This window comes from Muscardinus avellanarius (genome assembly GCF_963383645.1).
Source record: "Muscardinus avellanarius genome assembly, chromosome: 4".
Classification (NCBI taxonomy): Eukaryota; Metazoa; Chordata; class Mammalia; order Rodentia; family Gliridae; genus Muscardinus; species Muscardinus avellanarius.
In genome coordinates, this window is record NC_137789.1 from 131306788 (window position 1) to 131322947 (window position 16160).

The window sequence follows — 16160 nt, forward strand, 5'->3', positions numbered from 1 at the left end:
CATCTGTACAAAAACTGAATATATGTTAACTCACTACAGTTATCCTCAGGTTATTAATGATAATTATTACTATGACCTTCAGAATTTTATATTTTATAAAGTGGCTTCATAAATGACAATAACAGTTAACATTTATTATTTACTATGTAGTAAAAGATACATACTTGTGGGCTCCTTTAATCCTTTCCAACAACCCTCTACGATAGTCACTATTATTGTCTCCATTATATAAGACAGGAAATTGATGTTTATAGAAGTTTAGTAGTAAATCCAAAGACCCACAGCTAGTAAATGGTAGAGCCCGGTTTGTAATGCTAGTCATTCTGATTCCAAAGCCAGTACTTTTAAGCAGTACATTCTCTCTCATACTCTGCTCTCCAAATGCAACACAGGCCCCCTTTTACATAGGAGGAAATAAAGGCTCACGTGACTAGAAAATGATCATGTTGCCTTTTGAGCCTGCATCTCCTGGTTTCAGATCCAGAGCTCTCTCTACTCTGTGAGGCAGCTGCAGTTGGGGTCAGCTGTTGCAACTGCAAGTGTGTGTTGCTGACATACTGTGCACACGGCTTAGGTTGGTAAACAAAGGATAACTGGCAGTAAAAAATATCTGAGGCACTTCTTCTGTAAAATCACTAGGGGCAAAGGAGCTGCCTGACTGGTCAGATGGAGCAGGGCAAGGGCTCTGATCTGAGAAGCCAGGGGTTGGTGACACAGGAGAAGAGCAAGTCATGTCCACTGGGCATGCAGCCCAGGTGCTTTGGCCACTGACCTGGAGCCAGCCTGGGTCTCAGTGACTGATCCTACAGTCAAGGAATGCCATTCTCTCAGCAGGCGCAAGCTCCCACAAAGGAAGACTACACAGGGAGAAGTCTTTGCTAGGGCCCCTAATGAGAGGATTGGGTTTCACATCACAGCTACCCCTAAACAGGTACACTCTGCTTCTTTCATCTTTCAGATGGCTCCCACGGGAAAGAAAAGAAAGAGAAAACAGCTTCACTAAGAGACAGGTCACAAGCGAGTTGGGCGGGGTTTGTGCCTCCCCCGCCATCCCACCTCCAAGTGTGTAGTCTGGGAATTCTTGAATTTTCATACTGCCTGTGTGGCCATGGTCAGCAATGGGAAAAGCTTTTCTAAAAAATTTTTCATAATTCATCTGCCACAACCCATAGGAAGTTAATGCCTTTTTATCTTTGCACATGTGGAAGATCTTCCCCAGACCCAAACTCCTTCCTATGGCTCACTTGCCCCTCAGGCTCCAGTGCAGGCATCCTCTTCTCCGGAGAGCCTTCCTGGGCGCTCCACCCACTCAGGCATCTGCACTCTCCTTCTGTCCTTTTAAAATGCTTTTGCCATTGTTCCTGCTAACTCCTCTGTCTCCCCATCTATACAGTAAGCTCCTTGCGTGCAGAGACAGTGCCTATGGTGTCGATCACAGTCTCTAGCACACAGGGTGAGGTAATAAGTGTTTAAGAATGAATGATAAAAGAATTAGATTGAGATCATATTTGCTTAGCTTTTGAAAGCACTTAATCTTTTCAAAATATGTTTTTCTTCTAAAAACAGCCTTACTTTTTCAGTTTTTAAAAGTAATATGCTGTTTGCAGCAATTTTACATACGAAAAAAAATCCACAAAGATGAAGTAAAAACTACCTGCAGTTCTACTAACACAGGAAAAATACATTTAACATTGAGATATAGACCCTTCCAAACTTTTTTATATGTACATGTATACACAAAATCAGACTCTTACTGTCATAACTAATTTTTTCGGGCTAATACCAACAACCTGTGGAGGTGCATAGAGGAGGTATTTTTATCCCACTTTAAGCAATATGAAGCTCAGCTCAAAGGCGCACATATAACTAAGAATACAACACACAAGTCTTGTCATAGTCCTGGGTTCCTAGGCTCCCTATGATTCCTCCTAATTAGATGGGATACTTCTCACATCAATCCAACATGAATGGAACCCAATTTGTAACTGGATGGTCTTCCTGAAGAAAGGGACATATTTAAGCTGATTCTGTGTCCAGACCATAACTATGGAGTGCATAAAGGATGCAGTCTCTAAGTCTGTGGAAGAAAAGAGGGAAGGGAACTTGGGATAAGATCACCATGTGAGTCAGACAGGATTTCTTTCCAATGGCCAATGACATCTGACAGCGATGAGTTGGCTCAGAACACATTGCTATGGAAACTGCACCTATAGGTTTGATCTCACTATAGACCAATGAGTGTATTTTAGAGTGATGTACACAGAAGGGGCTCAGTAGATGTGCATTGGGCTGAATAGAATATTTAGTATTATTATTACTTGGCAGGGATAGTAGGCAAAGAAGAGTGCTGATGTCAGATATCCACACCACTATGCCCAATGTAGAAAGGTAATACAATGTGATCTAGCTTTTTATTTTACTATAAGTAGAGGATTAAATTGTATCTTATGTGTGCACACCAAATTACTAGTTCTGCAGATGGAGGAACTATATTTTACTTATGTGCCTATCTCTATAGTGACTAGCACAGAGCCAGACATATTTCAGGTATGTTGATGTTTTTTGAATTGAATTATATTTGTGTGAAGACTGCTTTTGCTAGCTGGCGTGGGAGTTAGAAAGATGTTGTCTAATAATTCACCATTCCTTTCCCTGAAAGCTCTGTAAATCAAGATCTTAAAAAAACCCAGCAAGCTAAATTCCAAAATCCTCTCCAAGTAGAAATGCCCATGGCTGGTGGGTCTGGACTATGTCCACTGAATGTGCAGATCTCTTCTGCACAAACATCACTGAGTCCCAAGGGAGCCCATGACTGGCTGCCTGGCTATGGAGACTTACACATTCCTTCTTTCCCAATGGCAGAGGGGTCAGAGGAAAGGGGTGGGAGTTGAGTGATGAGGCATGGCTGAACTCAATGTTCTCCTCTTCCCAGGACAAGGAAAATCTCACAAAAGGAGGGCTGCCACTTTTCTAGATTAACAACTATGAAGAACAGGGGGTGTAGTTGAAAATTATCTTTTCTGAATAGTTTCTTCTTTCTCTCTGTCTCTCTCTCTGTCTGTCTCTCTCTCTGCCTCTCTCTGCCTCTCTGTCTCTGTCTCTCTGTCTCTCTCTCTCCTTTTATAACCTATTTATTATTAATGAGAAGTTTCAGAGTCACAGCAAAATTGAGTTGAAGGTACAGAGATGTCCCATAGAGCCCCTGTTCTCACATGTGCAGTCTCTTCCATCATTACTATCCCCAATGAAGTGGAACATTTGTCACATGAACCTATGTGGACACACCATTAACGCCAAAAGTGCATAGTTTGAAATAGGATTCACTTGTAATGCTATATGTACTACAGGTTTGGACAAATATATCATAATAGGTATCCACCACTATAGTAACATGTATCTTAAAATTGTGCTCTGCTCTCCCTCTCCTCTTATTCCTGGAAACTACTGACCATTGTTTCCTCTATTTAGGGGGCCTTCCTCACATGTGTCTGACCTTGGATTGGTGCTGTTGGAATGGCCCTGCCAGAGCTGGGCCAAATGCCACAAACTGTGATCAGAGTTGACTAAGCAGGGGGAGGAGTCATATGGGATATGGCTTGAAGAGCTATAAAGCCAAGACGCTCAGTTTTCTTAATTTATACAAGAGTACAAACAAAAACAAAACCATGACAGGTTTTGCTATGAGATGCGTTTACAGAATCAGAATAGAAAATATTGATTTTTCTAGAAAGCAACCAAAACCCAACTCACTAATCCTCTAAGCTCTTAACATATTCTTAAAGATTTAATCACAATGTAAAATCTACAAATTTTTACTAGGATTGGCAGTTGCACAGATTTCCAAAGTGCCAACCACAGGATTACCAGGTCTGTCCCCGTTACATATTCCAGGGGTCTTCAGGCAATGTCTGTCAGATTGGTGCCCTGGTCCAACCTTGTAAACTCCTTCCAGGGGAGACTTCGGACACACTAACCTAGCTGCCAAGTTCTCTACTTATAAAGAGCATAACTTATTATTAAAAAGGAAGAGAAAAAAGTACACTGTCTTTTTTAAGTGCTTTTACATAGTTTTTTTTTTTAATTAGAGCTTGGTGTTTCCAGATATACAGCTGCCTAGCTCATCTGAGCCTTTGGGCCAAATCAATGGAACTCGTTTTCGCCTCCTATGGACTTTCGTGAGGTCTTCTGCCACCACATCAACTAAGGTCTCTTGTGCCATGCTCTTAAAGTCTCTGACAGTGACTTTCATTTTGGGAGAATAAATCCCTGAGAACTGGTGTCTTTAAAGTATACATGGCCATGAAAAGGCACATAAGGGACTATTGAGGACTCCAGGTTTGTCCAACGCTGGAAATGAAGCCTGTCTAGTCATCCAAGGGCCATCTAACTTTTCTTCTCTCCAATTCCACTACAGGCTTCTTTGTACCTCCAGACTCAAGTCTGAGGTAAAATTTGCCTTGCACAACTGCAGAGACAGCTGAGAGTACTGTATGAAATAGTGTGGCCATGTGAAAAGAAAATAGAATTTTGAGCTGGAAAACCTTGAGAGTTCTAGCTTTTGCTACTTGTCTGGTCTGGAATACCCACTTAACCTCCTAGAAACTTAATTTATCTGCAGCAAAATGAATTTAAAAGTTATGTTTAGCCCACCAGGCTCTCTTCAGAACAGTTGTGATGAACTAAAAGTATTCTGTTCCTATGTTTGTTAATTTTCCACCTCTCAGTACACAGTACTACATCTTATGCTCCCAGATTTAAGACCTTGTCTTTCTGGCTCGTCACTGTGGCCCATGGCCAGGAATATCAGTCAGTATGTAGTACATTATCAAAAAGAGTGAATGAAATTTAAATAAAGTAAGGGAAGAATAAGGAAAGAAGGAAAAGGGAAGAACAGAGGGAAGGGGCAGAGTTTTGTAGCACCGTTGATGTACCTCTTATAAAAGGGATCTGTGAAGTGCTGCTATGTATTATCCGTACTGTTATAAATAACTAAAACTTAGTGCATTAATTATGCTGTGATGATCTTTTAAAAATATGTTAGATCATGTTACTTCCCTAATTACGACTTTCCAACGTCTTTTCATACTACTTAGAATAAAAGCCAGACTGCTCTGCAAAATATGACCCCTTCCATTTCAATGTCAATCACGAAGCCATATATGAGGAGGGATGGGGAGGGAGTGGGGTGGGGAATTGGGTGTTAGGGCTAATTGGGTGATGTGTGCATACATGCCTCTACCATCTTGTACTCCATTAAGATGTATGACTGCAAGCTGGGCGTGGTGGCGCACGCTTGTAATCCCTGCACTTGGGAGGTGGAGATAGGAGGATCACGCAGGTTTGAAGCCAGTTGTGTTGGCTTAAGAGACCCTGTTTCCAAAGAAAAATATGAAAAATAGGTCTGGGATTGTAGCTCAGAGGTTGGAGGGTTTCCAGGAACCCCAGTACCACCACCACCAAAAAAAAAAAAAAGTATGACTGCAGTGCACCAATAAAAAAATATAAAAAGATATGACCCCTTCCTAGCTTATTTCCAAACCAGTCTCCCCCTTTCCTGCAACACCCCAGTCCCTGTGGGGTTGTGTGTTTCTGCAAAGATACCAGGTTTGCTCCTGCCCTGAGGAGTTTGTGCTGGCTTCTTCTCCACTGGAAAAGTGTCTCTGTGACACCTGTGGCTGGGCTCTTGGGCACCTGCTGCCTTTTTTTTTTTTTTTGGTGGTACTGGGGTTCCTGGAAGCCCTTCTACCTCCGGGCTACACTCCCAGACCTATTTTATATTTTTGAAACAGGGTCTCTTACGCCAGCGCGGCTGGCTTTGAACCTGCGTGATCCTCCTGTCTCCGCCTCCCAAGAGCGGGGATTACAAGCGTGCGCCACCACGCCCGGCACCTGCTGCCTTTTTGGAGAAGCCCTTCCAGCATGTGCACTCTGGAGGAGTGTGCACAGTACTCTCAGCTTTATTTATTCACTTTTCCATTACCAATTTCCTCCCCAGTACCTGATGTTTAATAAATATTTATATTTACTTCAAATAGAACATGTGGTTTTGTATTTAGTTAATGCTTACATGAGAGGCATACATAGGTATTTTTCTAATTATTTTGTTTTATTTCTACAAATATATGAGCTAAAATAAAATAAAGCAAACCTTTATGGTTCCAAACTGAAAACTCCCTCCCAGCAACACCACACACATACTTTGAGAAAGGTATTCTTGTCCTATGAATAAAAGCAACTGTGCCAGTTGGTTTTAATCTCTGTGACTTTTAAATTAAGTCTTGGAGTCATGTACACCCAGTGACACAATGGTCACTGAGTACTCAAACCCACAGGGATTTTGTTGAGATGTGGAAATGGTGCCAAGTTGCCTGCCAAGTTGTAACCTGTTCTGGCCTTGGAAACCTCTGGCCCTGGGCTTAGAAGGTGGAAGGAATGGGGGGAACAGGAAAGCAAAGAGCAGAAACACTCACTGATTCCAGTTTGGGGTTCTTCCCTGTGGATTATAGAACAGCAGTGATTCTGTAGGAAGAGCCTTGGACCAGGGCACAGGAATAGGGCCTAGAGCTGACTCTGCATTCCTTCCTCCCTCTCTACCCCAGGCTATCATACCTCTATTAAATGGAGCAGAATTGGATCATCTTAGAGGGGAACCACAGCTCTAAAATTCTGTGAGTCAATGAGAGGCATCTGCCCTTTCATCATGACCATGAAGCTTTTGTAGAAGAATAACCTATGTAATATATCTGAGAAACATAGCTTTTCTAGACCAAATGAGATTCCTTTGATTGGTCAGTAAGGTCACCAGATAAACCCAGAACTCTACTTTTGCCATTCTACTTTATTCTTATCCTTACTTTCCTAGGGATGTTGATACTCTGGGTAAATCCCCTCATTGTCACAGAGGGATCAACATCTAACTGTTAAGTGGACTTCAGCCATTCTCCCAAGAGATGGGCTCCTACTGTATCTGATCTTGGCTAACACTCTCCCATCTGCCTTCAACATGCTGCATTTGACATTAACTAATGTCTTCTATTAGCATTAAAAGAAAACAATCTGGAAATATTCACTCTCAAGCAGAGTTCAAATGGGCCACAAGTAGTATGGAATCTCAACTGCACAAGGATTGTTAAAATAATAGTAGTAAATAGATAAATATTTGATAAATATTAATAAACATAATATAAACACATCTGTATATGAACCCATGCAATGCATATATATATATATGTATGTATGTATATATAGATATAGGTATGTGTGTATATGTGTGTGTGTATATATGTATGTGTGTGCAGACACATGGATATGTGATATGAAGCCCAAAGTCTGTAAAATGGGTCAAGGGAACAACGAAAGAATGCTGCTGTCTGATTTATGAAGTTGACTGGTAAAAGCAAAAGGAGAATATTCTAGTGTGGAAAAAGACATGATCAAAAGAATGAATAATACAGAAAAGGAATTGGTAATCATTATCCCACACTTACTGGTAATGGGTTAAAATTCTGGTCCACCAGATGATTGTATCCATGGTCAAAAAATGAGTGTCGTATTACAACATCAATGCCCTGATTGGCCAGCATTCCTAAAGTGTTCAGCCATCTAAAGAGAAAAAATATATATAAGTACACTTAATTTAAAAAATTGTTTTGGCACTGGAGATTGGACCTAGAGGCATTCTACTTCCAAGCTACACACTCAGCCCATTTTTATTTCTTTTTTGGAAACAGGGTTTCACTAGGTTCCTGAGAGACTTCTTAAGTTGTGGAGGCTGGCTTTGAACCTGCGATCCTCTTGTCATAGCCTCCCAAGTACTGGGATTACAAGTGTGCATCACCACTCTCAGCTCAGTAATTTTTTAAATGGCATACACTTTAGATTAACTACAATATACACATATGCACTAACCATCCATCATCAAATTTACCTACTAATGGAGAAAATTGTTGAGTAGTATTGAAGAGCATTCAGAGTACTGAATACACAGTTGTAAGAAATTTCAAAGATGATCAAATCTAATCTATTTTATAAAAAAGGAATTGAGATCTAGGGCAATAAAATGTATTACTCTTGTCCATAAAATCATTGTTGCTAATGACCTATATTTTATTCCTAGAATACTAACAAATGAACATCTTAGTTACTTGTAAGCCTCATGCCCTCCTTCCTAGATACTTCCTCAGAACTTTTACTCATGACTTCTGCTGGCCCACTGGATCATAATCACTTATTTCCCTACCTTCCCTCCATCAGTTATAAGCTCATTGAACAGAAACCAGTATTTGAACTTATACCCAAAGCACCCCTCAGAATTCCTGGCACATTTGAGGTGCTCAGTACTCTTTAGATTGAAATTTGTGTGGATAAAATTAGATTTTAGAAACTCTGAGACTCACTATTCAGCACATGGGGTAAATTACACATAGTTATGATTTCCCGAATCTGAAACCATATGGAACTCCAAACCCATGACTTGTAGAAAAATTAAGTTTTTTTCCTTACTAGAATAAAGAGCATTGCTAAGTTTTATGTTCTGAATAAATATTATACATATTTTCAAATCTTTTTCAAATTTACAATTTTATTTTATTCTTATAAAAATGGACACATATTTACTGACAATTAGAGTTACAAAAACAAAACAAAAGTAAAGCAAATAAAAATACAAAACAAAAGTCCTAAATCCAAAGAAAAATCTGGCTACAATATAGAAGAACCTTTTTTTGTGTTTGTTTTTGTTCAAACTGGGATATTATGACTCAGAGAGTTAAAATTACTTTTAGAAAATGACATTGCTGATTCACCTGGGGTCGAGAGGTTTGTATCTGCAACCCATAGGACCGGAGCGTGGACTCGTTCCAAGGCGGAGACGCAGCCGGTCTTGGTTCTGGAGGCCCCTGGGCTGTCTGAGCCGAGGCTGGGGATTCTGTGCTCACCGGAAGTTCCTGTGTGCAGCGGGAGAGCGCCTCTGGACTGGGGGCCCCTGTCTCACTCACGTCCTTGTTCAGCTGCTCAGGGGGAGCCCCAAGACTTTTTTAGCTGTCCCCCCATGTAAATTCTGCAAGGAGCCGGGCGTGGTGGTGCACGCTTGTAACCCCAGCATTTGGGAGCCTGAGAGGAGGATCGCGGTTCACACCCAGCCTCAGCTACGACTTAGTGAGGCTCTCACTAAGTGAGACCTGTTTCAAAATAAAAATAGGGCTGGGGGTGGAGCTTGGAGGTCGAATGCCCCTGGGCTCCATCTCTAGTACTCAACAAAACACTATGAGGAAAGCTTTACCAATCAGGATGAAAATGTAATTCAGCAACCTTTTTTGTTACTGGAGATTGAACCCAGGGTAATTCCACCTTCAAGCTATACCCACAGGTCTTTTTATTTTATATTTTGAAACAGGGTCTTGCTAGGTTGTTAAGGCTGGCCTCAAATCTTTGATCCTCCTGCCTCAGTCTCCCCAGTACTGGGATTACCACACCTGGCTTCAACAAACGTTTGGGTGCTCACTGCACTCCAGGAGCCATTTTTAATGACAGGGATACAGTAATGCAACAAAACATCCTCTGCCCTTCAAAAGTGTATGTTTTAGCTAAGGAAACAATACATGCATACATGTATGTCAATATCAACCGGGCATGGTGGTGCACATACATAATCGCAGAACTTGGGAGGCTGAGTCGGGAGGTTCACAAGTTTGAGGCCAGTCTCAGAATCTTAGAGCTTGTTTCAAAAATAAGAAAAATTGCTGGGTGTGATGCCACATACCTGTAACCCTAGTACTTCAGAGGCTGAGACAGGAGGATAGCAGGTTCGAGGCCAGCCTCGGCAACTTAGTGAGATCCTGTTTCCCCCCCACCCTCCAAAAAATGGGGTTGAGGTATAACTTGGAGGTGAGTGCCCCTGAGTTCAATCTAAAGTATCCTTCCCCCCAAAAAAATAAATGTGTCAGTGTCAGTGTAATAAATACCCTGGAGAAAAGGCAGAGAAGGGTGTTCGGAAATGTTTATAGGAGCCGGGCGTGGTGGCATACGCTTGTAATCCCCGTGCTTGGGAGGCTGAGACAGGAGGGTTGCACAGGTTCAAAGCCAGCCTCAGTTACTTAGGCCTTCTGCACCTCAAGTGAGACCCTTTTCCAAATAAAATATAAAATATAAAATAGGTTTGGGAGTGTAGCCTGGAGGTAGAAAGCCCCCGGGTTCCATCCCCAGTACCACACACACAAGAAAATGGTTATAGGACACTGCCCCCCCTGCCGCCGCCTTTGGTACCAGGGAACCAGGGGCATTGTACCTCCGAGCTACAATCCCAGCCCTATTTTTAGTTGTTTTATTTTTGAAACGGTCTGGTTAGAGAGAAGGTCTCCTAGAAAAGGTGGCATTTTAGCAGAGACATGAAAGAACCAAGTAGGCAAGCTTTGTGAGTGCCTGGACAGACCGTCCAGGCAGCGATAACAGCAAGTCCAAGGGGCAGGGGCCGGTGCGCGCTGACCATGTAGGGCTTGGAAGACTCAGCCTTGACCAGGCAAGATGGGCAGGCAACCAAGAGACCCCAACAGATAGCTGATGTAGTATAACTGGCATTTTAGGAAGGTCTGGCTACGGTCTGGAGAACACGCACCTGGTAAGCTAGCAGTAGTCATGGTAGTAAGAATAAGGACGTTTTCATTCTGCGGACTGAAGGCCGGGCTGCGCTGCCCCCTGTTACATCCACAGCCCTTGTCATTTATTTGAGACAGGCTCTTGCTGAGCTGTTGAGACTGGCCTTGGACTTGCAGTCCTCTTGCCTTAGCCTTCTGAGTCACAGGCGTGCGCCACCTCACCTGGCAGTGATGGCATTTTGAAGTCCGTGAGAACTGGGGCATTTACCATGGGTATCTGGCACAGACCTTTGACTGTATTTTCCATGGACTCTCTACAAACTTAATGTGTGGGGAAGCTCCTGTACTCTTCCATATCCTTTCTTGATGTATTACTCGTGTACTTACTACTATACCATTATTGCTCATTTAGTATTAAAGCAATCTCGTTACGTAAGATAAAAAAAACAAAAAAAAGAAAAAAAAAAAGAAAATGACATTGCTAAGCTACTCGCCTTTATTATTTTTATTAATTTGGCAGCTCTACGAAAGCAGGATAACAAGTTTAGCTTTTCTCTTAGTATTGAGGGGCAGTAGTAAATAACATGGATTCCAATCTACTGCCTCCTAAACCAGTTCTCTATGTTGAAACAGCCCAAAACACAATAGAACTTATATATAACAAGTATTCACCTGTAAAAAGAAATGTTTTGTTTCCATTTTTCTTTCTCTATGCTTGTTGAATGAAAGAAGAAACAAAACGAGTAGTGTATATGAGAGTCTTTCAATTTGGCAGCCTCTGTGTATCAATACAAGACAGCATCTTGGTGTTTTTATATGTGAGGAATCTCACTTGTTCACGTATATATTACTTACTCAGTAACACTGATTGATCAACTGTAAATGTTAGACATTGTTGTCAACACCAAGGATATATACAGAGATGCATACGCAGCCATGTACGTCATTTGTAAAGAAGCAGACATGTAATACCTGTGAATACACACTTACAGAAACAGTACTAATTCTTATTTGTGACCTCTACAGAGCCTAACAGTGACTTCCATAGAATATGTACTCAACAAGTAAATGTTAGTAAACCCAGTTTTCTAGCGTATGGGAATATTTTGAAGAAATTCTGGGCCAGATGTGGTGGCGTGCACTTATAATCCCAGCATTCGGGAGGCTAAGACAAGAGGATCGCAGTTTGTGGGCAGCCTCAGCTACTTACTGAGGCCCTTTGCAACTCAGTGAGACCCTGTATCAAAATAAAGAATAAAAAAATAGTCTGGGGTGCAGCTCGAAGGTAGAAAGCCCCTGGGTTCCATCCCTAGTACCACAAGGAAAAAATAAAAGAAAAAAAGAAATTCTGAAATGAGAAGGAAGAGTATGCATCTTCCCCTCTAAACTCTATATACATCCAGAATCTAAAGCATTTAAAAATGACTCTGGCCCGGACCACTGGTACTTCTCACAGTAGAAGGTTAGTACTGAAGTTATCTTCAGCAACATGTAATAATTCTCATTGTAATAATAATCCCTAGAGGAGGCTGTTGCAAGGGTGAGAATGCAAAACTCCCTTCTCTTTTTAGGTAGAGAAAGTTGATAAAATGACTGGTTTATCCCACTAGGAATTCTACTCTAGCCACTTCTTTCTATTCCAAAAATGTTGACTTAATATTTTCTATGTTATGGACACTGCTAGGTGTTGGAGACTCCGCAGAATGCCAAAGATATATCCACCCAGAAATCTCAAAGCCCTGACTGGAAACTCGACCCCTGGGCATTTGACAGTAAAGAATTCTGATTCATACATGCATTTGTATGTGCCCTACTGAACTCACAGTTATGTGATATATTCAAAGATCACTGGGAAAATGCCACCTTCTCAGTTTCTTGCTGGTCTCTTGAAGCTCCCTAAAATGCTTTATGTTTTTCCAGAAAGTATTTTAAATCCCTTAGAGAACTAGACTCACAAGATACATTGCTGAGTGTTGCCAATTAATTTGAGACCAAGTAAGTGACAAAGAAGTAGGAGAGAAGACCAAGAACAGAATGAACTAGCTTTATCTATATGTGTCAACCAAGCATTGAGTATCTGAACTATAACTCAAACCTTAACAACTGTGTTTATCTGTGTGCTGTGATGTGGATGCAGAGATCTGTGGACATTTGGCTGATGCTCATAAAAAGGCAGGTCTCTCCTCCAGCTGCCTTCATGAAGGTCTGTGGTATTTTTCATTTCACATTATTCTTTAAAGGGAAGAATGTTCATGAAAGCCCCCAGCACAACTGAACTGCTTGCTAGGCCCCAAGGCAGAGCCAAAGCCGTTCCCTCACAGGTTCCAAGCTGCCCTACAATACTGCCTACCACCCTGGCTCTTCCCCCTTGCAACAGGGCTCATATCAAAACAATGGAGAGTATGTTACTAAGAAGAATCTTAGCCACAGTGTATTAAATGTGGATTCACTCCATTTCATTCATTTGAACCATACTTCTTGGACAACTCTGTCATACAGTGTTAGATACAGAGGATCTAACATTGAGATGGAACATAGAGATGGAAGATCAAAGGTATCACCATGAATTACACCGATTCATTATCTTCATATGCAATTTACTTAGCTGACCTGATTTCCTTCATAAATGTATTAGAGAAGATGTCTTAATGGAGGGGAACTGCTCCTGTATAATTAGGAACAGCTGTTAGAAAAACTCATAGCTAAGGACATGGCTAGAGTTATGAGGAAGACATTGCTCAACGAGAAAGCCAGGGCTGTAGGACTAAACAGGACTAGAAAGAAGTCATTCATTAGTTCATGCTTCTGAGGGGGATTTTCCTGCCACACACATGCAGACCACATAGAAGTCTCTATCTATGCCTCTGGCTTACGTCATTGTCCAGACCACGACAGATCTCTTTGACCTTGTTTTCTTATCACTTTCAAACTCCTGTGCATACTATTGCTAAAGCCAAAGTTTTAAAACACAAGTCAAACTGTACCTCTCTTCTCCTCCAAAATCCTCAATTGCTTGCCACGAATATAAAACAAAGCCTCATTTCTTCTACCTAGCTTCAAAGACTTTCTATGATGAGGTGGTATAAACTCTCTCTCTAGCCTCAGCCCTTGTCAAATCCCTACAAGATAACAAGGCTTTAGTCACAGTAATCTTTGCCCCTCTGCTGTGCCTGTGCCGGTAATGTTCCTTCAGCCTGGGATTTCCTCTCTTCCATTACCACCACTCCTCACATGTAGGAAGCAGAGTGATTCCTCTATGTCCCAACTGAATGCCACCTCCTGCCTGAAGACTTTCCTGATACTCGTAGCCAGAGAAATTCTTTATTACTTGGCGTGTCTATCTATCAGTGTCCTGGGAAGTCCATGAGGCGGAGGAGAGGTGGTTTAGTGCAGTGGAGAAGAGGCTGGAGTCCGGAGCAGGCTGCATGGGGTTGAGTCCTAGCCCTGCTGCCAACTGAGCGAGTGACCTTCCTAAGGTTACTCCACCACTGTCTTTCCGTGTCTTTATCTGTAATGTGAGGATAATAAAAGTATCTGTTTCACTGGTTCTTTATAAAAACAATAGCATCAATTCTGCCAGTTGTAAATTATTAAATATATCTAAGGCACTTCAGAAAGTGTTTGGCACATAGTGAGCACTATATAGGTAAAAGTACTATTATTAGTAGACATCTCTTATAGCTTTATAATATAGTTATCTCTTATCCTAGTGTTTACAATTATATGGTTCTGGAGGGCAAACATCACCTTATTATTACTTATCTCCAAGAACTATGGTAAAAATTAGATGAGGAACTGCATGTTGTTTGCTTTGTGGTTAGAACTGTATACTTCCTAAAGTTCTTGTAACTGTTACTGTTACTCCTCCTCCTCCTGCTACTACTCTTACCCTGGCTCTGATGCTTACCCTTACATTTTAGTATGTAGAGAGAGCACTCAGCACTGTTTGTTAAATGGCTTAAAATCTCTTCACAAATGAAGAGATGAAGAACTTTCAAAGGGAAATGAACCTCACCCTCAAACAGGCAGGATAGTGAGGGTGTCACAGTTTCACTGTCCTTCTTTGCTCCAAGGCCTTGGGAGTGAAGCTGAAAGTGCTACTTACAAGAATCCTGCAGCATAGGAATCTGAGAGATTGTTTGTGCCTCCAGCTGAGGTGGTCACCACACCTTCAAGCCAAATCTTCTTTCCTGGAGTGTATGTATTAACCACCTGTTGATACAAGAAAAGCAGAAGGGGGGAATGAGATTTTAAAAGCTATCCCCAAGTGAAAAGCAACACTATTCCCTAAAGAAAATGTCTCCAATTCTTTGTTCCAAGGTGGTCATGATTTGTGTTTCCCCCCTTTTTATCATGATGTACTCGGTAGAGTGGATTGGCATATGTACACACAAGAGCATCGACACATGTCCACTCAGATAAATGATCATTTTCCCGAGTACACACCCGGGACAATATGATACAACAAGTGCATATTCTAGGACATAAGGTAACATTAGGGATGCAACACCTTTCACTGGAAAATAGAAATCATATCATGTTTCCATATCAACAAGTATTGCAACCAGTTTTTCAATATCCTATTATGGAGCTAGTAGACTTCTAGAGCTGATGAACAAATTTAGCAAGGTACCCAGATACACAATCAATTTACAAAAAGCAGTAGCTTCTCTATACACCAACCATGAATCCACTGAAAAAGTAATTTAGAAAATAATTCCAATAACAATAGAATAAAAAATGAGGAATAAATCTAACCAAGGATGCAAAAGACCTCCACAGTGAAAATTATAGAACACTGAAGAAAGAAATGAAGATATCTGAATATGGAAAGATCTTCCATGTTCTTGGATAGGCAGAATAAATATTGTAAGAATGACCATACTACCAAAAACAATCTACACATTCAATGCAATTCCTATCAAATTACCAATGCCACTCTTCACAGAGCTAAAAAAAAAGTCATACAATTCTGTTACAGTATTTCTATGATAACATGTACTATCCTTGCATCAGAAATAATGAGTCATGAAAGGATAGAGAACAATGTTTCAGAGAGGTATTTTATAATGAGCATGGCATGTATATTGTAACCACATCTTGAAAATAACTGTAGTAAGTATAAAAAGAAGCTACTGACCCACAGGCCAGATCCTACACAGAGATGAACCACAACTGCACGCCTTCTAAGCAGAGGCAAAGTCTTGTCAAAATGTGCCCCTTTAAAGTTTTGAAATGGCCTGGTCCACAAGCTGGAGACTGGCCAAGCTATCTCGATCAGTGTTCAGATACTCTGTAAAGCAACCTGGAAGTTCTAATGGAATCATTGTAATGGGTAATGTTAGGTAGCTTCTGAAAGTAGAGCCAAAGTCAAGGGCTTGTTTTTAAGTAGCTCATTTAGAAAATAATAATAAAGAGCAGGGATGACTATCTAAGGGACTGAAATAGGAAAGAAGGGAAAGTCAATAGAGGAATTCATTTTCAAATTGGTAACTAAGGCTGGTAACTTATAATCAATCTCACAGGAATTGTGGTAAGAGCCTTAGAAAATTGTTCCCCAAGGGGATA

General features: G+C 41.1%; 1 protein-coding gene across 3 annotated transcripts in view; it reads right to left on the bottom strand.

Moving 5' to 3' along the window:
• HPSE2 (heparanase 2 (inactive)) overlaps positions 1-16160 on the bottom strand; it is a gene marked incomplete at both ends in the record, with an annotated part of 666883 nt that overhangs the window by 128520 nt on the left and 522203 nt on the right. For all 3 annotated transcript variants that reach the window (XM_080694401.1, XM_080694400.1, XM_080694399.1), the window contains 2 exons: positions 7488-7602; positions 14698-14804. In XM_080694401.1, coding sequence (XP_080550527.1) covers positions 7488-7602; positions 14698-14804 — 222 coding nt within the window. The remainder of the gene's footprint in view (positions 1-7487; positions 7603-14697; positions 14805-16160) is intronic.